The following is a 23,415-nucleotide window of genomic DNA, read 5'->3' on the forward strand; positions in this document are numbered from 1 at the left end:
TTGAAGTAAACCAATATAATTTCAAGAGATATAAAATTAGACAATACCATTTGCTGCGATATAGTTTGATGTTGAGTTAATTAATGTTTCCATAAAATCCAGCCTCCTCCCTCTCTCCCTCACCATGCAGCCCCGCCCCTCTCTCTGCATCTGCACGCAGTTGTCTACTCACAAACTCTAACAACATGGAAGGAGAGACAGTGTCATCGACAAAAAAAAAGTAAAAAAACAACCATTCAGTCAGTGTTTCCCACACATACACTGTACTTTGGCGTTTTTTTTCGGCGACGCATTGTAGCATTTATCAGAGAAAGACAGTGTTTCTAGTGGCACCATGGCTATTTTACAAGAGCGGACCAGGTTAAGCGGCAGTGAACACACCAGTCAGATGTTATTTGTTAGCTACCACGTTGGTTTTGTTCTGATAGGCTACTTCGTCAACACGCCTCCTCAACATGCGGCTCAGCTGCTGCTGTGAACGGAATCGCGGGTGGAAAAGTATAGAAGACTATTTCTGTTTTTTGGGGGATTTTATATAACGTAGCCTAATTTTGATGGAGAAAGTCACTGGAGCAGACACACAGGGAGAGAGAGACAAAAGAAGCGGGCACGCGGATGTGTTTGCAGCAGAAGTAGCATATGTAGGTGTGTGAGTGTGAAGAGAACTGAAGGAAGCGAATTCAAGAAGTGACACTGCCTAAAGAGGAGGAGAATGATGTAGGTAGCTTATAATTAAAACGGTGAAATAAGAAACAAGCTGATACAAATAGTAAAAACATGCCTGCTAAATACGGATATATATTTTATACCGGAATTCTGCCTAACAGTACCGGGATATGACTTTTTGGTCCATATCGCCTAGCCCTACATACCATGCATCATGGTTTAAAAGACAAATTCCCCTCTGCTCTATCACCACTGAGCCATATGGTCCTTGAGAAATGTCTTCCTTTGGGCAATTAAAGCAACTTCACAGTTCTCCTCCCTTCAGTCCATCGCCTGCTGGGTTGACCCAGAAAATGTTTGCTACATCATTCGTGCCCCTTTGAATCAATGCCATTTATAAAGACAATCATATATTTGAGCTGCTGCTTTTTTCTTTGCCAAACTTGCATAAAAACATAATACCAGAACTTGTAAGAAAACATCAGTATCAAGATGCAAACAGAAATGTTTTCCTAGATGCTCTCTTTAGAGCAGCTGAACCGAGGGACGAGGTCAGGAGGCAGCTGTGGGGCTCATATGGAACCAGTACACTGTTATAATGGTGCATTTCTGCCTCACAGGATGGTATGCACCCCATATTGAATGTCTCAAAACAATCACCACAAAGAAGTGGATCTCAGTGGTGTCAGCGTAGTGCAGAGAAAATTGCAATTGGTTTCCCAGGAGAATAATCCACTAGCCATGAATGTCAATTATATGCACATTAACTGTCCATAAGTGAATATATTCCCATCATGAGAATATTGGTAAACATTCTGGATAATGGATGTGGTTCACTGAAGTCCGTGCATATGCCAGAAAAAACTCTAAGTTTCAGTGATTATTTTGGGTGTGACTCCCGTGACACATCTCGTGTGTTATGCAGTTGTTGTCTAGTGTTGCTAGACTTGCTCACGTCAAGATCCACCTTTTGAATGTACTCAAAATGCTTTCTAATTTAAACATCTGTAGTAGTTGGCTATGTTTCATTTTCACTTTGACTTATAAGTGCCAAAACATAACAATTGTGTGGAGTTATTGACTCAGTGTTAGCACTGTGTTTACACTTCCATCTTGTGGTACAACACACATATTACATAAATTACAAAGTGGACGTATGAGCTGTGGCCAATCTGCATTAACATGCAAAAGGAAATCATCTGTTGGACACAATTAGCAAATATTTGAACCTTTTATTTTATTTTTTAAATGTATGGTTATAAAAATGTACAAAATATGTGCTTACAGTACAGAGTTTGACACAGATTCAAATTACAGCAGAGGGTAAATCCAAAATTAATAAGTTTAGCCACAAAGAAAATAAGACCTATTTCAGTCAGTGTTTTGTACTTGCTTCCAAGCCTCAGCACGGCTTTGAAGCAATTAGTTGTAAAATTTCCCTGTGGATCTTGGCTTCCTGAGTGTTGATATGGACATCTCCCACCTGGCCGTTCTCATACCTGGGAAAGACAAAAGCAGAATGTTGTGGAAATCTGAAATATTGTCTGGAAATGTCTTATTGAGCCGAAAGCTTTTTTCATGCAGTTGCGTCTATGCTGCTTAGTGTTATACTCACACAAAGAGGAAACGTGTGCACACATGGTCAGATATCGGACACACCCAAATGTTCCCATGTTTATGAAGGTTCTTTGAGGTTATTACTGTCCAGACACACGGACAACTTTTATAAAACTGTGTCACAAAATCAGTCCTTCAGTATTATCAAATCACAGCTCTTTGTAACACGTATCCATTATCTCAGATCTACCTTCACAGAGAGCAATGCAGTTTAGGTTCCTGTTTTGCAGAAACCTGGTTTGCCCCGGCTGTTCCTAAGAGAAGAAGAGAACACAGGATAAGATACAGAAAACAAGAGTGCATCTCTGCAAATTCTGGACAAACGTGAATGATGATCTACCTGTTTGATTTTGTTTATGTGGTTGTATTTCTTTATGAGTTCTTCTTTGGTGGGTATTTGGTGTCGCCCTTTACCCATTTCTGAACAAGAGGAAAAGTTTCAAAAAATATGCTAGCATCTTTAAGTAATGGTAACCTTTGTATAAATGGGTCGTTTTCTATGCAGAGTAATATGGAAATTAATTACACTGTGCATTCATACCAGAATATCCAAATGATATGCTTGAGCTAGGACTCAGATAGATGCCTTTTCCATATGCAGCTCCATGAAGCTTAAATAGAAAAGAGGCCAGACTGTAGAAAATGAACATGGGTCTAAACTGTACACTGTTTATCTAAGTCTGACAAAAAGATATTGTCTGTTGAAGTCTCTACTGTGAACATTTGATTTAAAGGCTTAAATTAAGTTAGCTCAAAGAATACAAAACCCTTTATTTATTTTCATACAGACATGGGCCTACCTGTAGGTTTGTATAAGAGGCATTAACCAGCCCATTTCTCAAAATAGAGTGCCAATTTTCGATGTGGGAACCACTGAAAGAAAAGAAAATAGGGTCTTAGCATATGAAACAGGGATCATATCCTGTATATAGTGTTGATATGAAGATTTTTACATTAATGCACAGATTTAGATTTTACTCACTGGAAAGCAAAGGTGCTGCCATAAAGTTTCTTGGCAGTTTGAAAACGAGCCTCTTTGGATGGAGGGCTGCTGATCAACAGGAACTGATGGGGTGTGTGCATGAACTTAAGTTGCTATTGTGCACCAAGCAATATTAAAAAATAGATGAGAGAGAAACAACAGAATATAATTTATATCAAGTATAAAACACATTCGGCTAATTATGAACTACTACTGCTGTAAAGCTTGCTACTAGTGTGTTGAGACATTACATTCTAATGGTTAACTACTCTATCATACCCTGTTCAGCGGAAGCTTGACAATGTGTGATCTGTTGCTTGCTAAAATCCTGTTATCAAACATACAAACACACATGAATCTAAGAAACATTCGGGTTTGATGACATATCAAGTGTATTAAAATATAATAAAAATATGGGTGAAATGCTACTTTTGAGTGTATCACTCACCACTGCAATAAAGGATGAGCGAGAGGGTCTATCTTGTCCATCTGCTTCTTTATTTCAGAATTTGGACCCTGGATATGGCAAAATACAGATTCATCCAACTTATATTAATGCAAATGTCGAGGAAACATTCATCAGAGAACCAGACGCGAAGCTTGAAAATGGTGTCGTAAGTGTAGGATTTATTTAAAAGATTAGTCACCTGTGCTATCCTCCTGATTAACAAGACGCTGTCCAGAGCTTTTTGCAGCCTGTCATAGCTCTTTCTCTGCCACAATAAAACAATACATGATTCAGAAACAAGAAATGACCGAATAGTGCATTACAAAACAAGCCAGTAATATGTTAGATTTGCTCAGCTGATACCTTAGGACTAAATGCCAGTGTTTTGGGGTTGTACGGGTCAACAACAGAAGGGTACGGTTCAAATATGATGCTCTTGCGTGAAGACTGAAGGGCGGCTCTGCACATGGCCACCAGCAAGTCAACTACCTGTAGAACATCACAGATTACTGCAATACAGTAATCGTATACTACAAATAAAAGTGTGTGTAAGTGTTACCAACCTCTGCACCAGTGGCAACCTCTTCTGTAGCTCCAGACATAACCCCCAAGGTATAAAAAGAAAACACACATAGCTCCCTGGTGCAAACTGCTGGCTAGGAACACACACAAAGCAGAATAACAACAATAAATTACCAGTCAACTGTACTTATATTTTTTTTATTAAACCAGCAGCTAATTTCTTTGTAGGAGTGTACCTTTAACGTAGGCCCCTTCTGGAACAAATGTTGCTCATCACAGACCACACAGTATTCATTCAGTGTAGGGATTCTCTGCTCAGCATACTTAATTATCTGCATACACAATGAAAAACATTTTGCTTGCAATCCAACTTAGCACCTGCTTCTAAAATTAAACTAAAATTAAAATTGCTTTTGTGAACTATTTTGCAAGATTTTGCCCATTGTTAAACACAAACTACATGATTGTGAAGAATTGTTGTTTTAATATTGCATCCATCCATCCATCCATCGTCAACCGCTTATCCTGCATACAGGGTCGCGGGGGCTGGAGCCAGTCCCAGCTGGCATCGGGCGAAAGGCGGGGTACACCCTGGACAGTTCGCCAGTCCATCGCAGGGCCACACATAGACGAACAACCACTCACGCTCACACTCACACCTAAGGACAATTTAGGGTCACCAATTAACCTAGCCCGCATGTCTTTGGATGGTGGGAGGAAGCCGGAGCACCCGGAGAGAACCCACGCAGACACGGGGAGAACATGCGTTGTTGTTTTAATATTGTTCATTTCAAAATAAATTCCAAGCAAATGAGTTTGAATTCTTGTTGCTGTCACTGTGATCTCATCGCAGAAATATAGATTTCTGATGGTTCTGTTGTGATCAGTTGTGAAATCGTAACAGTCTATTTTGTGTAAAGAGTATACAATATTTTGTTTAAAAAAAAGCAGTTTGCTCTGCACTTATTACTTCCTGCACCTTGAACCTTTTGCCACCTGTGTCAGGTGGAGCAACTGAGTGTTGTGGCGCCTATACTCAAAGGCATTTCTTGTTTTAAGGTTAGGGCATTTCTTGACGCCTCTGGCTAGGATTGTACCTCATTTGTATGTTGCTTTAGACAAAAGTGTCAAAATAAAATGCATGTTGTAGACTGTTAACTTTTGAGCTATGATGGTGGTTAAAGTGGGCAAAAAATACAATTCCATGACAACTGAGTAATTCCACCTGCTTGGAAAATTGTGTGACATGATTGAAAGCTCCAGAAAAGCTACTGAGTGGACCTTGTGGTGAGATTGTCTTGTCAATTGTTTAATATTTCTTTAGAATTTTTAGGTAGCATTTTTCATTATTTAAACATGGTGCAATATGCAGATAGTTTGTCATTTTTCAAATCAGTGAACTTAATATTGAACCTTTTACAACACAAGTAGGCCGTCCTAGCATTTTAAATCACTGCTGCACAGGGTGTGGAAAAGAGCACATGGTCACCACTAGATGTCAGCACTAGCTGGATTACAAGACGGGTTTGCAGCTACTCTTTAACTCTCTTTCTGTCACAATATAACACTGATGATTTCTTTCTTTCTTTTTTTTTTTTTACCTGTACCAAGAAGCCATGCTGCAGAGTCGGGGTGGTCTTACAGTGCCTGATGGCCTGGGAGGAGAAAAGCAGCTCTATCAGCTGTTTGGTACTAAGCTGTGCTGATGACTTGACTGCAGATACCACCACCCTCTGTGGAAGAAGGGACACAGACACTATCATTAAACAGTTACAGAACTGTAATAGGGGAGACAAAAACCTGCAATCAGCAGCATCCATAAAATACTGAAGTGAATGTCACAGAGAGAGGGAGTCCTCACCTTCCCACTGGCTGTGTAGGCGAAGAGCTCCCCTCTGTGATTCTTGCTAGTGTAGGAAGATGTATGATTTGTGAAACGGTTCTGTTTCCTCGCTGGTAAAATTATCTTTTGTTCCTGGAGCTCATTGGACCTGCCCACGGTGAGTGAGGAAGCAGTGAATAGAGATTCAAGAACATACTGAATCAGCGACAAAACTGCTGAATTAATTGTCACATACTTTGACAGTAGGAGCCAGATGCTAAGTCTTGCTCTAAATTTCTTGATGTTTTCCCTTGGCCTGAACCAACTGTGTCTGCTCCTCTGTCGGACTACGATGTTCTCGTTGGTCAGATGTTTCCACTCCCGAGATAAGAAGACTGTGAGAATACTGGGGACACAAATGAAGAGGTAGTCTGAGCAATCAGTAAGATAAGTTATGATTAACATAGAAAGGCTTAAACTGTTCATCCAAATTTAAACTAACGTTTGACTTCTATTATATGTAGGCTACTAATGAACGAAGAAATCTAATTATTGCTGCTATACAATTATAATATGACCACTCACTTCTGTAGTTGTTTCCCAAGGCTGAAATTATCTGTGTTCGATGATTGAAAGACTTCGACTGAAGGCACTGTAGTGAGAAACATCCCTTAATCAGGTGTCACACCGAATTAGAGTCAGTGATGAAAACTAAGTACATTTACAAAGTCAAATTACTTGTACATTTCCATTATATGCAACTTTATTAAGTGTTAAAGGGTTAGAGTCCCTAAGTGTTAAAAAAGAAGGAGGGGATGGGGAATCAAAGGAGTAAAATAAGCAAAGGTGAGAGATCTGTCTGTATTTGTTTTCTATTTAACTCTTTTGAAACTTTTTTATATTTCCCTGTTGTTTTTTATGTTTTATGTAAAGCACTTTGAATTACCTTGTTGTTGAAATGTGCTCTACAAATAAACTTGCTTGCCTTATTCTTTAACTCCACTACATCTCAGAGGCAAATCTTGGATTCTTTACTCCACAATATTTGTCTGACAGTTTTGTTACTAATTACTTTTCAGATGCTGTCCTGTGAAAACCATGTATCTTCAAATTTGGTGATTTTGAATAGAATTTTTCTAATAAACTGAAGAAATGAACTGGTTAAGAAAGCTAATCCATTTGTTTTGCAGCAGCGTTGTCAATGCTTACCAGGTCCATCCAGATACTGAGACAGAGAGAAGTGTAGACGGATAACGATGGGCTCTGATGGATTAACCCTCCAAGCTTTGGCCACTTCCTCCTGTGGACACCAAACAGTATAATCATGTTAAACAGAACAAGATCCCAAACACGTCAATATATTGTACTTGAATTTAGTGTATAGTAAATTTAACTTACATCCAGAAAGTTGACATTAATGTTTAAGTCAACATCCACATCATCAATTGACGCATACTCCCTAGCAGAAGAAAATGAAGGGGACATTTGACAATGTAGGGCTGCAGAGATCCTTTCCTTTTAAGGCCATGGACACGAAATGTTGTTCTGACCTGATAGAGATTGCAGAGTCTGAATACAAAGTCCTGACGGCCTCAATGTCAGTATCCAGCTGGGGGTGGTGATACAGGTCAGTGGCACAGCTCTCCTGCCAAGACAAACACTAACACACTTACCTTATGGTCCACACAGCTCAGCACCACAGGGGGCCGAGGGATAAAACCACTCAGATTTTTAACAATAATGGCTGTGAAGAAGGCAATTATTCCCATCATGAAGAAACAAAATGTTTCTTAAGATATAAAATGTTATTTTATCAATCAATATTTTGTATCTGTCATAAGAAGCATATAGACAATGAATGAATGGTTTATGGTTTACCATAACACATAATACAAGTGTTTATTAATACATGTGTCAACTGTAATTGCATAACGCCTCCTGTAAAGCATGAATATGTCATAATAAATTACATTACATAAAAAGTACATTTAATATGATTATGATTAAGAATTTACTACAATTGTATTTAATTTATTAATCAATTACATATTTACTTATTAATTTATAAATGCTTCTTTACTTTCATAAACTCCATTTGCTGATAAAGACCACAAGATGCTGCTGAAAGAGACATCTAGTAAGTGGACTTTAAGTTAAGAATTTTTTGACAAACTACTATTTCTGATGTCAACAAAGAATGTTGAATCTCAACACGTCTTCAAGGGTTTTGAACACATTTATTAAGAGTTTTATACCTGCTTGTGAATGACTTGTACCTGTACATTTACAGCTAATACATGTATGGAGTTGTTTATGTGTATCAATCATTTATTACCTGTTATTCACCTATTATGGATGCTACCAGTACACCAATAACACTTAAATTAAATCAATTTACTATTATTATTATTATTATTATTATTGTTATCTGCTTACAGCTACATTATGTGATACACATTATTTATTATGTGTTTATTTTCGGGGTTCACATTCCAAGAAAGCCAGCGAGCCAAAGGGAGTCATTGTCATTGCTGCATCCAGAGACAATATGATAACTTTTTGATCTGAACTTCATATGGATCAATTTCTGTACATCTTTACTCAAGTGTGTGATGGTACTTGTTACTTTATTGAGAGAAAATAATTCAAACCACAACAAACAAAAGTAATGCTTACATGGATTCCACACAGGACTTCTTCTGTGTCACTGTCCTCATCAGTTTGGCTCTCTGCCCACTGCTCGCACTCAGTCTCCTGTCGTGTTAATGGGAAGAGCTATCAATCAAAAGATCTCCTTATTTACACAGTCAATTTGGTCTTTCTGTCCACCGAAACCATGCCGCTGAGACTGCCACTGATTTCAACACAGGACATATACTACATATAATATGTGATATAATGTCTTTGCCGTCTCACATCTGGTGGTTGCAAAACAAGACAGGACATTGACTAATGACTGGTTTCATTATCAATTAATGTGCAATAGTATGTCCATTAATCAATTCATTAATTGCACAGTTACCCTAAGCTCAAAGTGACAAATTCAAATATCTTGTTTTGTCAGTAAAGATATAAATTATTGTAGAAGACAAAGAAAACTAGCACATATTCACATTTAGAACCAGAAAGGAAGCTGGAACCAGTTCATTTCTGTCATTTTTGACTAGAAATTGACATTTTTGATCAATTATCAAAAGTGTTTATGATTCATTCTGACCAGCTAATAAATTAATTTGACTAATGATTTCCGTTCTAAAGTCATACCCAGACTGTGTGATATCAAGAATACAATAAGAAAATAAATAGGAGAGGGACTTTTGGGGCTTATAGACTCACCATGTTTTTCAGTTCTTTGGCAGTTCTTCAGCAACGATAAACAGTTCCCTCCACTGTGACTGACACGATCAAAAGCTATGCTGGAAAAACACGTTACATCATTAGTTCACCTCTACAATGCACACATATAAACATATTACTGTCAGTATCTTCTTCAAAATTCAAACTCTGTTTTCATTACCAAGGTTATTTTATTTGACTCTCTTTGTCTTGGCATCTCCTTATTCAAAAGACGGGAACATGCTTGGTAATATGCGTTAATGAAGTCAGTGGCACAAAAGCAACAGTCCTTACCTTTCATTCTCGAGAAACACTTGCAGTTTCCATATATCCCAACTTAACAAACAATGCAATTATAAAAATAAAAAACAACACAAAGGAAAATCTTAATTCCATATGTGACCCTGAAACAGCTAAAACAATGGATATTCCTGTTTGATGGTTCAGCTGGCTGTTTGCGTTTGGCTGTCCTCTCCCCCTATGGTTTTGAACAGCAGGAAGTCCCACACGTTTAGCATCACATGATTGGCTGCAGCTGCAGGTACTGACAGTCTGATCAGCTGAACCTGGTCCAGGGAGAGGAGCGGCTGAGGACGAGACCTGCAGCTCCAAAGTTTTTCAGTCCATGCTTCCATGCACACTCACAGAATCTCTGTCCTATTTGTGTGATATGACTGTCATCCTTTCCGCAGAGTACATGATATGTTTCTCAGTAAAGGAGAAGTGAAACAAATGCATGTATTATACTTTCCTCCAGACTCAGGTTCATGAGTCAGTTTTACGACTGTGATGAGAGCAAAGATCCCTGGTGGCAGAGCTGCAGGATGGTCATACGGGTAGAGTTTGGTGTTTATTAGTCTTCCTGTCTGTCTGCTGTGCTGCAGTCTGACCTTAATCGGCAGTTACCCTTGTTAGCAGTCTCCTGCGGCTCTGCAGTCTGGCCAGATTAGACACTTCTAGGACTACATACATCTGTGCAAGTCTTCTCTCAACAAGTGCTTTTCTCAGAGTAATCCACTTAGACATGAATGAGTTTGTTGTGGCAGTGTTTATTTATAGCGGGTGGAAACAGTATCAGGAACCCCTTTTGTGTATAGTGTATACTGCCATTTTCAAGTCTGTGCATGAACAATATGAATATATAACAATCAAATACAAGGCAACACAATTTATACAGGTTTCCAAAAATCACATGCAGCAGGTTCAAGGTATCATTTATCCCAATTGCAGTAAGCGCTCTTAATTGTAATACATTAGAAACTTCCTCCAGCACATCCTTTATTCTTGTTGTTGCAACGTTCATTGATATAATCAAACAACCTTTGTTTTATTCTGAAATGCGTAACTGGGAAAGAACTTTTAATGTCTTCAACTGTCTTAGTGGGTTTTTACTGCGTTTGTGTTTCTTGTTTTAAGTTTGTGTTTTTATGCTGCATTGCTGCAAAAGAATTTCCTCTTGTGGAACAATAGAGATCTGAACTGAACTGAAATTTATGACACAGTGTCAGAACCTTAAGCTTCACAAAGCCAGCGTTTGTTGCAGGGATATTGATTTATATTCTATTTGTGCAGTGTTTGTGTTGTTGTCAACCCCCTACTCATTTGATGCACCAACTGTAATATCACAACTTTTAGGCCTTATCTGTCAGATACGCAAGATAAACAAACAATAGGTTCTGAATAAATGAAAAAGGAATTATCTCCACAGCAACCAAATCTGTATAATATCTACTACATCTGATGTAGACACTTAACAGTCAACATAGAGAATTACAAGTAGGTAATCCTTTATTTAAACAGGCCATCTAAATGAGATTAAGAGCTCTCTCTCTCTCTTTTTAAATAATTTATTTTATTTCATAATAACAAAAGAGATACAACAAGGAAATTAGCAGATAGAAAGAAGAGTATGACATGCAACAAGGGACCCAAGCTGCAGTTATAGCAAACATACACAGCATCCAAATTAGTTTCACATGACAGTAAAGAAAACTATTACAAGTTCGAAACATTGAACATTTGAATGTGTGGTGCAGCTAAAGTAAAAAAAGGTCTAGCGACTCGGTGGGGTAGATTGCTGTGTTGATGTGAGCTTAGAAAGTAGAGCCCTGCTGATGTACTACTACTGCAGGTTGACACTCTCACCCAGTAGACCTTAATTAAAAGGCATTTAAACCAGTCGTCCACAAGAGAGAGCTGTTGTTGAGAGAGAGAGAGAGAGAGAGAGAGAGAGAGAGAGAGAGAGAGACGAACAGTGTGTCACTTACATTACACTTTGTACTAATTGTGTTAAAAATCTAACTGTGACTTTGGAATGTCACTGACAATTAAACTTCACAAATAGATTAAAGGGGAAGACAAAAGGTTTTCCCACAGATTTGATACTTTTAGTTTCACAAAGCTATTTTATCTAACAGCTACAATGTGTTTTAATGTTTTGCAACTGTGAGTAATGCCGCCTTTTTTCTGTTGTACAATGCATCATGGAAGAATAGGATCCATCACTTGCACACTCAAAATGAACAAGGGTAAAATGTAACTAAGTACATTTACTCAAGTGTCGTACTTAAGCGCAAAGTTACCATTGCCACTTAATACAAATATAAATATTGTACTTTTTACTTCACTACAATTATTTTACAGCTTAGATTTTTGCACACAAAACATGAAAATGTACAAGTACAGCTGAAAAAATTAGTAGCTTAATTGATTGAAAGAAAATTAGATAATCATTTTTCAGTGTTTTCAGGTGAAAATTTACTTCTTGTCCTTTAAATTATTTTGATTTATTTAGAATAATTTTGTATTTTGTACTATTGGTTGAACAAAGAAGCATTGTGAAGGTGTACCTTTGGGCTCTTTGACAGCATTTCTCACTATTTTCATAATTTCTACAAATCAATCAATCTATTAATCGAGAAAATAATCCAGGATTAATCCATAATGGAAATTAGTTACATTAGTAATCATTAGTTACAAGCCCACAGTTTACAAAATAGTATAAAATTAGCTTCGCTATAACAGACTACAACGGTAAAATCTGGTTTTACATTAATGCATGTATTAGTAATCTAATGATCGGAGGTCTTTTACATTTATCTTTACATGGACAGGAGTTGGGTTAAAGTCAGTTTGGAGTCAGATTTCCGCCTCTTGAAGGATCTTAACATTCACAAATTCCAAGAATATATAGAAGTCATAAATGACACACCGGTCCAGCTGAAATACTCTACAGTACATTCGTTTTTACCTTGTTAGACAGCTTTGTAGCACATAAACATGTATAGACTTTTTTAAATTAAAAATTGGTTAAAAATTGGTTCTCTCTGGACTTTAAGGGTATCTTATAGCTTTTGTAAATTCTGGTTAATTCAAAATATTGGCATATGAAAATAGCTGCTAATGTAAAATTTAAAAAATGGAGTAACCCCCATCAGAAGATGAAAATGACAGTATTACAGAGCATGGCTGAAACAGCACATTTTGATTGTAATAAATAACATTTAGGAGACTGAAGGTTGAACATGGGACTGGGTGGATCTAGTTTTATGGTATGGTACAGTGTGTTCCTATCATGTTCTCCATGCTACATGGAGCACTGCATGGTCCAACTATATATAGGCCTACCATAACAGACCATGGCAGACTGAAAACCAGATATATGATGGGGTTTTACATCTATGGTCCTTGGTAAAAGTGCGTCCTGCGTTACGATCCATGTAATGCATTTGTGCATCTGTAAAATATGTCAGCAGGTTGATATTGACATATTTTGCATCTCTGCAAGCATCTACTGTTGCTTTTGACTCTTCAGCTGTCATGTCCTCCACTTCATGTCATTTTCAGCTTGGCTGAATTCATACTTCCCATCTTCAGTATCAGAAGCAGAGGTCGGTCATTGTGCAGCATCCAGTGACCGACCTCCTCCTATTCTAAGCTTCCTATTCTAAGGGATGGTGTGAGAGACCCGGGTTCGATTCCCCACTGGAACATCTCCACAAATGTGTTCCTGAGCAAGACACTTACCCCTGGTTGCTTAGTCAAGAGCACTGACATAATGTAAATAGACAGAAATATAAAATTAATAGTAAATAAAGAAAAATGCATGTCAATTTAAGTCCTGACATAGTTGTGAACAGGTGCTTCTGAAGCAACAGACTTTTCTTATCACATGTTGCATGATGTTGTTGATAATGTATACAAGGTACAAGGTTGTTTATTAGTAATATTAGCACAAGGCTGCATAACGAAATGTATCTTGTATCTTGGAAAGGAAGTAGTAAATAAAAAGTATCTGGGCTTTTCTGTATGTTTAGAGTATAAGTAAACAATGAGGACAATAGGTCAGTGTAAGAAGTGTGTTTAAGCATGGATTGAGTAAAGTTTGTGGTCAGAGGTCAGAATAGCAAAAAGGCTGGTCCTCAAGTAGCCCATATAGGCTTAATACAAATATTGTGATTTTACCAGTTACAGCTTTTTAAAAAGATATTTTTATTGCCATTTTCAGAAAGAACAGTTATCAAGGTCCATGCACAGCCACCCATAAAATATCAAATAGCCTATTTCAATATGCCAATGAAGAAACTCCTTGATCCTAGAGATAAATAACGATAAAACCATAATCATAACAATAACAGTAATTAATTTACAGATACAAGATACAGCAGAAAGTAAAGCAGCACAGCCTAAATTACAGTCAAAAGATCACGTTTCTTATAATTTAAGGTGCCTCTGGTCCAAATTGTTGACCTAGGATCATGTATCAGCAGAGAGCTTTGTGATTGGCCAGGCGAACAACACTCGCACCTGCGCTGTATCCTCACTCAATATTTAACTTTTACGTTATATTACCCAATTAATCAAATTGTTATGCTCAAAACTGGATAATGAATTCTTAAGTAGTGTACTGTTGCTACACTTTTAATTTAAATGTACTGCTGTAAAATGTGCAATGACATGTGGTTTGCAAACACTTTAAACAAATAAAGTGCTTTTTACCAGTAGCATTCCCTTTACACAGTACTAACAAAATATTTCTTGTGAATGTTTAGATTAGTGTAATCAACTCAAATATAAAACCAAAGCTATTTGCCACTGCCAGGGCTTTACCTTTTATCTAGCTTGTTAAAACAAGTTACCATCAGAGTCCAGAGCCACGATCGTAACATCATAAAAGGCACCTTTTGAGCAACCAGGCCATATAAATCTGTTATCTTGTTTTTTTTTTCTGAACAGATATCAGCAGAAACATTTTTCTTCTATCAGGGAGCAGCATAAATAGTCTATGTTCAGTAGCAACAGTGGTTGAGCACAAGGCGTAGCGACCTATGGTAGCGACACAGGTGCGCGTTCCCGTGAAACTGTCGCGGTTGTTCTCGCCTCTCGCACACGCCCGCCCGCTACCGAAGTTGCACAAATCATTCACACTCTCTGTTTGTGAATTTCCATTAGGCCTACTGTTTACTAAATAGTTATCAGGACGTCAGCAGGAGGGAATTCGCATGACAGAGCATCCCCGTAATTTCAACTTAAGTTAAATAGGCTAAAGCTGTGTAGCGCACAGAAGCCGTTGCCATGGTTACTATCCATAAAGCACCTGCAGTTTACAGGCGCTGCATCCAAGTGGTCTGCCGAAGCCTCCCTCCACTGCTTGTCCCACCCCTCCTGTCACCCATGGTATGACTGTAGGCTATCTGTATTCAGAGCCAGTAGCAACGGACTTTCAAAATAGTAATAAAAAATAACAATAAAAACTGCGTTAACGTGGGATAAAATAATTGTCGGCGTAAATTAACGTTAGGCCTAGGCTAATTAATGCGTTGACGCAATAACTTAATAATGCCATAACTTGTCCAGCCATAGTTTTTATCCGTAAATTGGGTTTAAGTATATAGCCTATATAGAAAACAGCTTCCATGTTAAAAATATACCTTCAGCTCGCTTTCCAAACGGTAAGTCTGCCCTTTACGGTCGCGCCCTATATCCTGTATCACCGGGTGTCGTTCGCACAGGAAAGTAGTCCCGGTTAGTGAGGGGAATAAAAGCTGTCGCTCCAACAGGACCAGTGACGTCTTGGTCCCTGCAAAGTTCACCAGTAGGTGAGTAATAGCAAGCAGACTGGAGAGGAGGCTCTGTATTAGTTTTGATTGAATGTTTAAATGAAATGATTATTTCCTTTAGTGTTTTTAAAAAGTTAAAAAGTAATTACAATCACTGAACAAACCTTTGCTATAAAACTCTTTATGACTTATTAATAAATGGTTAATTTCTACATTTATATAATTATATTATACTGTAACTTAACATCACTTATGGAATATCAGGAGAGTGCGCTAGTGACTTTTGCATATACAGTTCCTTTATATGCACACTGCACTGAGGTAAAGTCCCATATAGCTTTCTAACTTTGATTTATTTTTTAATTGTGTATTTTAACCATTTATCTGTATTCTGTTATAATGCTACAGCTCTGTTCTGCTTCTTGTGCTGCTGTAATGCTAAATTTCCCTTCTTGGGGATGTTATTTTAGATGAATTATGTGGGCAGGAATTGTGTCCAAGCACACACACAAACACACACACGTTTACATGCACTAACTGACACACGTGTCATGTTGCATACCTCTGTTGTAGCCGACTGTAAGCTGAATCCTGACAACTCTGCTTTTACTGTACATTGTTTGGATTCTCAACCAGCATTATCCCTCAGGCAGCAGAAATAATGTTTTTCAGCTTCCTACTGGAGTCCTGGAGTTAGTCTTGTGCTAGTAGGCCAATTAAATACTTTTAGCTTCTGTTAAAAGTGACCAGATCCTCTTCTTCATCTGTACATAAACTCCCACTGGAATGTGGGAGAGTGCAGTCAGGCAGGCGCATGTGGTTGTTGCTTTATCCACAGGCTGTTCGGTCAGCTTGCAAAGTCACTCTCCACTGGTGGAGACTTAGAATTAATCCACGGAGAGGTCACACCTTACTGTAAGTGTGAACTTCTCCATTGAAATAACTGATAGAATGTTACCATAGTTTCTGATTTACTTTCCATACTATACGAATATGTATGTTCTCACGTTTATGTGACATTTTGTTGCTTTTAATGTATTACAAGAACTTGGTCAGCCTTTTAGTCACTGCTTGGACCACAACTCAAAATATTTACCTGGACTGTATTCTGTCTGTGGCTCATGACACAAAAAAATCTATCCAGCCTATAATATACGTCAGAGGTAGAGTTATCAAGTACTAATTCATCATCCCACTCTCCTCAGGATTTTTCCTGCAGACACAGATTCAGTCATGTCGAAGTCAAAGGACACGGGCTCTTCCATCATCCACACCCAGCAGCTGCATGCTGCCATGGCGGACACCTTCATTGAGCACATGTGCCTTCTGGACATTGACTCTGAACCTGCTGTGTCTCGCAACACCGGCATCATCTGCACAATCGGTCTGACTCATTAACAAACCCTTTCAATTCATCTCTTGTGACAGACTGCATTCAAAGATTATCTCATTGTAGCTGGGTTTAAAGCATCAGTATGACTTCATAAAATTCATATTTCGCTTAGTGTTTCTCTGTAAAATACCATCATTCACCTGTCTCCATGCAGGACCTGCCTCCCGATCTGTGGAAATGGCCAAGGAAATGATCAAAGCCGGGATGAACATTGCAAGAATGAACTTCTCTCATGGCACACATGAAGTAAGTTCGAAATATTCAGTCAGCAAATAATTTTTTGTCATGGCTTTTTTAACTATTTGCATACTTCACTTGAACTTTTGGGCCTGTTGCACTACATAGTCCCAAAAGGTGACATCACAGCAGGTGATTTACCAGCGGCTGTCAGAGCCAAAACTTCAGAGAATGAAGTGTGTGCCGAAGTGCAACATGCTATAGAGTTTGAACCCAGACACAGCAGTCATTTCTTTACCCTCTGCAAGTGATTCAATGTGGATTTACCCTTTACAGCTGCAGCCGTCAGCATGGTATTACTCTTGTGGCCTGGTAACAGTCCGTGGCTGTAACTGTAATGTGATCTATGAGCTTGTTCTCGAAGCCTGGTCTGTGTTGTAGCTTGTAAAGTGGTGAGCCAACTGCATCAGAGCCAACTCTTTGGCCGACCTTATACTACTGACCCCTTACCTTTAAAAGTCATGCCTCTTTACCTTTTTCAATGTCACCTGAGTGGATGAGCCATCACATCTATCATCAGCTGTAGAATGAATACCCACAGTTGGTATTCAGCCCATCAAAGGTTAATACCAGGGCTCTTTTTTCAATGTAACTCTGCTCTCAGCTTTGAGTTGTCTGTGCAGTGGTTTTGCAGCACTGCTAAATCAAAAATGTCAGTATTTAAGCCAGGTTTGCAGCAACAAAACATAATATAATTGATAACCATAACTCCAGAAAATCACAACAAAGTGGATACATGATTTGTTATGAGAAGGTCAAATACATTTGACCTATGTCTCGTTGGTGTGTCAGTTGTCGGTACAGCTATAAATAGGTCTTCTCTGAGAGTCAGCCTCACAGCAACAGTACAAGTAGAAGGCATGTAGTGAAACCACAGTGAGGCGTTTATTATTTAGTGTACAGATCATACTTTGAATTTGTTATTGGTTTTTTGCATGTAGTATGAACTTACTAGATCCATATCTGTAGACAGACGAGCTCTTACATTAAGTACAAAATTAAAAGTATTTAGTTTTTGTTGGGTTGTGTAGAAATCTTAAAGCAGTAACTAAGCAGTAAAGTAACTAAAGCAGAGGGGGTGGTGATGGTACAGTGGATATGACACATGCCGTTGGTGTGAGAGACCCGGGTTCAATTCCTCACTGTGACACATCCACCAATGTGTCCCTGGTTGCTCCAGAGGCGTGTGACCTCTGACATGTATACCATTGTAAATAAAAGCGTCCGCTAAATGAATAAAAGCTGTCAGAAAAATGTAGTGTAAAAAAATGTTAAAAAGTTAAAAATACAATATTTACCTCTGAGATGTAGTGGAGTAAAAGCATACAGTGGCATAAAAAGAAAATACTCAAGTAAAGTACCTCAAATATGTACTTAAGTACAGTCCTTGAGTAAATATACTTAGTTACTGTCAACCACTGGTTTTTAAGATGTCAAATGCCCTGCTTTAAAGGCTCCAATATTTTGGAAACTATTTATATAATACATTATAGTCTATGAGCAACTGTTTATGTACAGTGAAACTGAACAATGGCATGTGCTAAAAATGTGTTGCAGCTGTCGTACAAGATTTACTACATATAGTTATGTCACTAGTGCCTGACCGTGTTTGTCCACCTGTTATTGCATGAACTTAAGGACCCATTTAGAGAGAATCTTTTATCCTCCTAAAGGAAACAATGTATTGTGACTTAGAAATAATTAACTAGTGTAATTCACTAATGTAAATCCTTTCACTTTTTATGATTTAATGTGATATAATTTGTTTCAACGCGCCCTGTCATACAGTACCATGCTGAGACCATTAAGAATATCCGTGAGGCAGCTGAGAGCTTCGGGCCAGGAAGCCTTGACTACAGACCAGTGGCCATCGCTCTGGACACCAAGGGACCAGAAATCAGGACCGGACTTATCAAGGGCGTGAGTTCTGGCCAAATTACAGATATTCCAATGAGGCCATTTTGATCGATTACACCAATAATTTTATGTAGTTTCAAGCAGCGATGTTCATCCTGAGAATGAGCAAGCTCTTTCCCTGGTCTTGTTTAGAGTGGCACTGCTGAGGTTGAGCTCAAGAAGGGTGATACCATCAAGATCACACTCGATGATCAGTACATGGACAAATGTGATGAGAAAGTTCTGTGGCTCGACTACAAGAACATCACCAATGTTGTGAAGACCGGAAGCCACGTCTACATTGACGATGGTCTGATTTCCCTTTTGGTCAAAGAAGTTGGTAAGTGCACAAACAGTCATCTGTTCAGCTCATGTTGTGTGTCTTTCTTGCAGATGTTGCTTTCACCTTTCTGTTTACAGGTGGTAATGAAGATTCTCTTTATTCTGTGTGTCCTAAGGCAACAACTACCTGATGTGTGAGATTGAGAATGGTGGTATGCTGGGCAGCAAGAAGGGTGTCAACCTGCCTGGAGCTGCTGTCGATCTGCCCGCTGTGTCTGAGAAGGACATTCAGGACCTGCAATTTGGCGTGGAGCAGGGTGTTGACATGGTCTTTGCCTCCTTCATCCGTAAGGCTGCTGACGTTCAGGCTGTCAGGAAAGTGCTGGGTGAGAAAGGCAAGACATCAAGATCATCAGCAAGCTGGAGAACCACGAGGGTGTGCGCAGGTGGGTGGATTCCCAGCAATCACTCTTGAATCTAGACGGATCTGAACTTTTGGAGAATTGTTAATCTGATTCTTCTTGTCTGACAGATTTGATGAGATCCTGGAGGCTAGTGACGGCATCATGGTTGCCCGTGGAGACCTGGGCATTGAAATCCCAACAGAGAAGGTCTTCATCGCCCAGAAGATGATGACTGGCAGGTGCAACAGGGTCGGCAAGCCCATCACCTGTGCCACCCAGGTCTGTGACGTCATAAGGAGGACTGTTTTGTGGAAAACATCTGAAAAAGAGGAGTGTATCAGAGAGTCTTGTTGTTTCTCCTCAGATGCTGGAGAGCATGACCAAGAAACCTCGCCCTACTCGCGCTGAGGCCAGTGATGTTGCCAACGCCGTGCTGGATGGCAATGACTGCATCATGCTGAGTGGTGAGACTGCCAAGGGAGACTATCCCCTGGAGGCCGTGCGCACACAGCACAGGGTAAGAGCACCCCTGACTTGTCCCATTCCTTTTTATTATGTTCAGTGCATGTGTACACAACATAGTAATCTTTCATAGCAATGTTAAAACACCATAGCAGTGTTTTTATTTGACGTGAAAGTTGTGCCAGTGGTTTTTAATGACAAATGCTGCCAAATTCACATGATCAACCAAAACAATGGTGCTGGTGAATTGAGTGGCTTTGCTTTTCTGTGTCTGGGCTTTATATACATAGGCTCACGGTTTTGTATTGACCTAATGCTGCTTGTTGCACCTAAAAGAGAAAAGAAATATGTCTGAAGAGGAATTTGGTCATGTATTGACCACAAAAGATCAAGAATAATCTATTTCTTAGCTTCTTTTACAAGAGCTGTGGATTTTGGTATGTCCTGCGATCCAAACTGCTTGATCATTTATTACCATCATCTGACCACAAGTTCCATAATGGTGCATTCCCAGCTTAGTGATTATCGCATTAACAAAATTAACTTAAAAATGTACTACTCGGGGCAGTAAATATAAACCGTCCAATGAAAAAAAAAAGTTTTTGCATAGTATTGCATTACATTTTCTAAATCATGTAGAATGAAGAGAAAAGTAGCTTTTACATTGTGAGCACATCCTTGGTATCAGATTGTGTTTTTTTAACAGCTTGTTTAGTATTTGTTCAACTAGCTTTGTATATACCTGTTTCACCACCCCTCCCTCCCTCCATCTGCTACCGAACTCTTCAATTTCCTACTTGTCTTCTTGTCTATGAAGATTCTCAGTCATCCAGGTCATAGTTATCCAACGACGTTTCATCCAAAGGACTTCTTCAGTTCTTCAGAACTGAAGAAGTCCTTTGGATGAGGGACGAAACGTCTTCCAGTATCTTCAACCAAGTCCAGTTGCCCTTGATTTTAACCTTCGTTGGATACTTGTCTTCTTGTATTGTGCTTTAACTGTGTGATCATATTACTCAATTAGTATGTGTCCGAAGATCTGCAGTGCACAGCAATATTCCCTGGACATCATGGCCTACGCTGTTGTTTAGCTTCATGTCTCAGTGCGCTTTCAGGTATGAATACCAATGCACTGAGGTTAACTGCACCTTTGTTTTGTCCTGCAAAATGCAAACTAACTCCTGCAGTTAAAACTGCCTGTGTGACTGCAGCCCAACACTACTGTAATCTGCTTTTTCCAAATATTTTCACATGTTCAGATTGCCCGTGAAGCCGAAGCAGCCATGTTCCACAGGCAGATGTTCGAGGAGCTGCGTCGCACCTCTCATTTGACCCGTGACCCCACAGAGACCGTTGCTATCGGTACCGTTGAGGCTTCCTTCAAGTGCTGCGCAAGCGCCATCATTGTGCTCACCAGGACTGGCAGGTGAGACTCCTAGAAGAAGTCCATCCTTTAAATCTCCTCTGTGAAGCTCTGACTCATAATATACTCCACGGCACCCACTGTAAGCAAAGAAACTGGTGCATTATAATATCTCTCTAGCCACACAAGCAACACAATCCCTCAGCTCATATAAAGTGTGCCAGCTTTCATGGCACTCACAATCTGTCCTCCACTTGTGACCTTTAGATATCTGAACCCTGACATTTCACAAGTTAATTTTAACTCCATGTTCATTCCTCTCCATTTGGGAGCTCTTCCTTACATCACATGACACAGAAGACATACTACTGTCAGCTGGATGGATTTCCTAATAATAATGGCATATAAAGCAGCTATATAATATTTCTATTTTAACAATGGATGAGTTGACTACTATGTGAAAGGAGTCGCGCAGAGAATTATCCCCCTCAACTCTATGGAGCTTTATTGCATCTTTCAGCATGTTGTTTAGCTGTCCATTCCAATTTTCTGTTGGTTCAATAGCATCTTTTCAGTGGTGAAAAAGCTCTAAAAAAACACTGTGCACTACCTTCCCAGAACCAGACACACAAAATTACTAACAAGCTGGTGAACATATTAGTGCATTTAGTAGTAAAAGCCAGATTTTTCTTACATTCACCAGGTGGATAGGAAATGAATGCTAATGTTGCTGCTGGATGTTAGCTAACAGGTTCGCCATATCAGCTTAAAAGGTGATGTCAATGTTATGTTTTACAACTTGTTTCCACACACCTCAAGTGGCCAAAGAAGCTTTACATTTTGGCACAAATTTTTTGAACTAGGGTTGAAATTGAAAGATTTTGAGTTCTACATGCTAATAATTTGTACATGTTACTTGCAGGTCTGCTCACATGCTGGCAAGGTACAGGCCCCGTGCCCCCATCATTGCTGTGACTCGCTGTGGCCAGGCCGCCCGCCAGGCCCACCTGTACCGCGGTATCTACCCTGTGCTCTACACCAAACCTGCAAATGACGTCTGGGCAGAGGATGTTGACCTGCGCGTGAACTTTGCCCTTGAACTTGGTGAGTGTTTTTAATTATTCTCAATTACCCATAATGTAAAATTGTTAAGAAAGTGTTGTGGAAGAATTTTGCATCACCAGGAGTCACATGGTTTTATATTTAATTAATAGAATTCCTTTTTTTCCTTTTCTCTATGCGTAGGCAAGCACCGCAAATTCTTCAAGCCTGGTGATGTAGTCATTGTTGTGACTGGCTGGCGCCCCGGGTCCGGTTACACCAACACTATGAGAATTGTGCTAGTGCCTTGAACTTCATCAAAGGACATTAGTAACCGCACCCTCTCCCCTCTCCTGTAACCTGCCGCACCCCCTGGGTCTTCTCTTTTCTGTTGGTCTTCATAACCAACAGAAAGTCAAAACCAGGCCACTCCTTCAAAGGACTTTTGATGGTGTTGTTCACAGACCGTAACTCCCAGTTTCCTTTCATCCAAATGTTTTATTTATTGTCTGAATCCTGCTGCCAGAGACTGAACTCAAAACCTTTTAGTGGAAACTCTTCTGTCATGTGTGTTTCTATCCATTAAAATAAATTATCGGGTCAACTGTGTTTGTCTTGCTCTCGTAGTCAAACTAAACTGACAAGAATATTTGCATTCAGGATTTTAATGCTAAGTATTCCAGTGAGATACATTTTTCTTCTGTTATGCCTTATGCCATTAGATAGTGATAGTGAAAAGGTGAAAGGAAATAAGGCAGAGATGGATTCAACAAAGTTCCAGGGCTGGATTCAAACTGGGGACATTGTGGTCCGCGGTCGGCGGTGTCTTAATCCCTAAGCCCCTAAGAGTGCCACAAAACATGCATTTCTGACTAAAAGCATGTG

At 39.2% G+C, this 23,415-nt stretch overlaps 1 protein-coding gene and 1 pseudogene across 1 annotated transcript; one reads left to right on the plus strand and one right to left on the minus strand.

Moving 5' to 3' along the window:
* Positions 1 to 1,884: 1,884 nt before the first annotated feature.
* LOC119893122 (protein mono-ADP-ribosyltransferase PARP6-like) lies at positions 1,885 to 9,787 on the minus strand. The gene is made up of 23 exons (XM_038705077.1): positions 9,688 to 9,787; positions 9,394 to 9,473; positions 8,734 to 8,811; positions 7,608 to 7,702; positions 7,456 to 7,516; positions 7,267 to 7,357; positions 6,643 to 6,709; positions 6,314 to 6,463; positions 6,097 to 6,226; positions 5,837 to 5,968; positions 4,472 to 4,567; positions 4,277 to 4,369; positions 4,077 to 4,202; positions 3,913 to 3,978; positions 3,714 to 3,781; positions 3,545 to 3,593; positions 3,266 to 3,378; positions 3,084 to 3,156; positions 2,825 to 2,894; positions 2,624 to 2,703; positions 2,474 to 2,537; positions 2,282 to 2,366; positions 1,885 to 2,165 (listed from the first exon to the last, which is right to left on the minus strand). Exons 2-23 carry the CDS (start codon positions 9,394 to 9,396, stop codon positions 2,069 to 2,071), a joined length of 1,887 nt encoding a protein of 628 aa, XP_038561005.1. The 5' UTR covers positions 9,397 to 9,473; positions 9,688 to 9,787; the 3' UTR covers positions 1,885 to 2,068.
* A 5,613-nt stretch (positions 9,788 to 15,400) lies between these two features.
* Positions 15,401 to 23,139, plus strand: LOC119894327 (annotated as a pseudogene).
* The last annotated feature ends 276 nt before the right edge of the window (positions 23,140 to 23,415 follow it).

The sequence above is a fragment of the Micropterus salmoides genome, unplaced genomic scaffold (genome assembly GCF_014851395.1).
Source record: "Micropterus salmoides isolate LMB-PRFRI ecotype aquatic unplaced genomic scaffold, ASM1485139v1 Ms_hic_scaffold_8, whole genome shotgun sequence".
NCBI classification, from domain to species: Eukaryota; Metazoa; Chordata; class Actinopteri; order Centrarchiformes; family Centrarchidae; genus Micropterus; species Micropterus salmoides.

What these genes read in the sequence shown, in the direction of transcription:
- LOC119893122 (XM_038705077.1), bottom strand. An exon ending in AAGTCCTGTGTGGAATCCAT is followed by an intron (nt 7,703 to 8,733) that starts GTAAGCATTACT and finishes TTGTCTTGGCAG; the next exon opens with GAGAGCTGTGCCACTGACCT. An exon ending in CCTACACAGCCAGTGGGAAG is followed by an intron (nt 5,969 to 6,096) that starts GTGAGGACTCCC and finishes CTTCTTCCACAG; the next exon opens with AGGGTGGTGGTATCTGCAGT.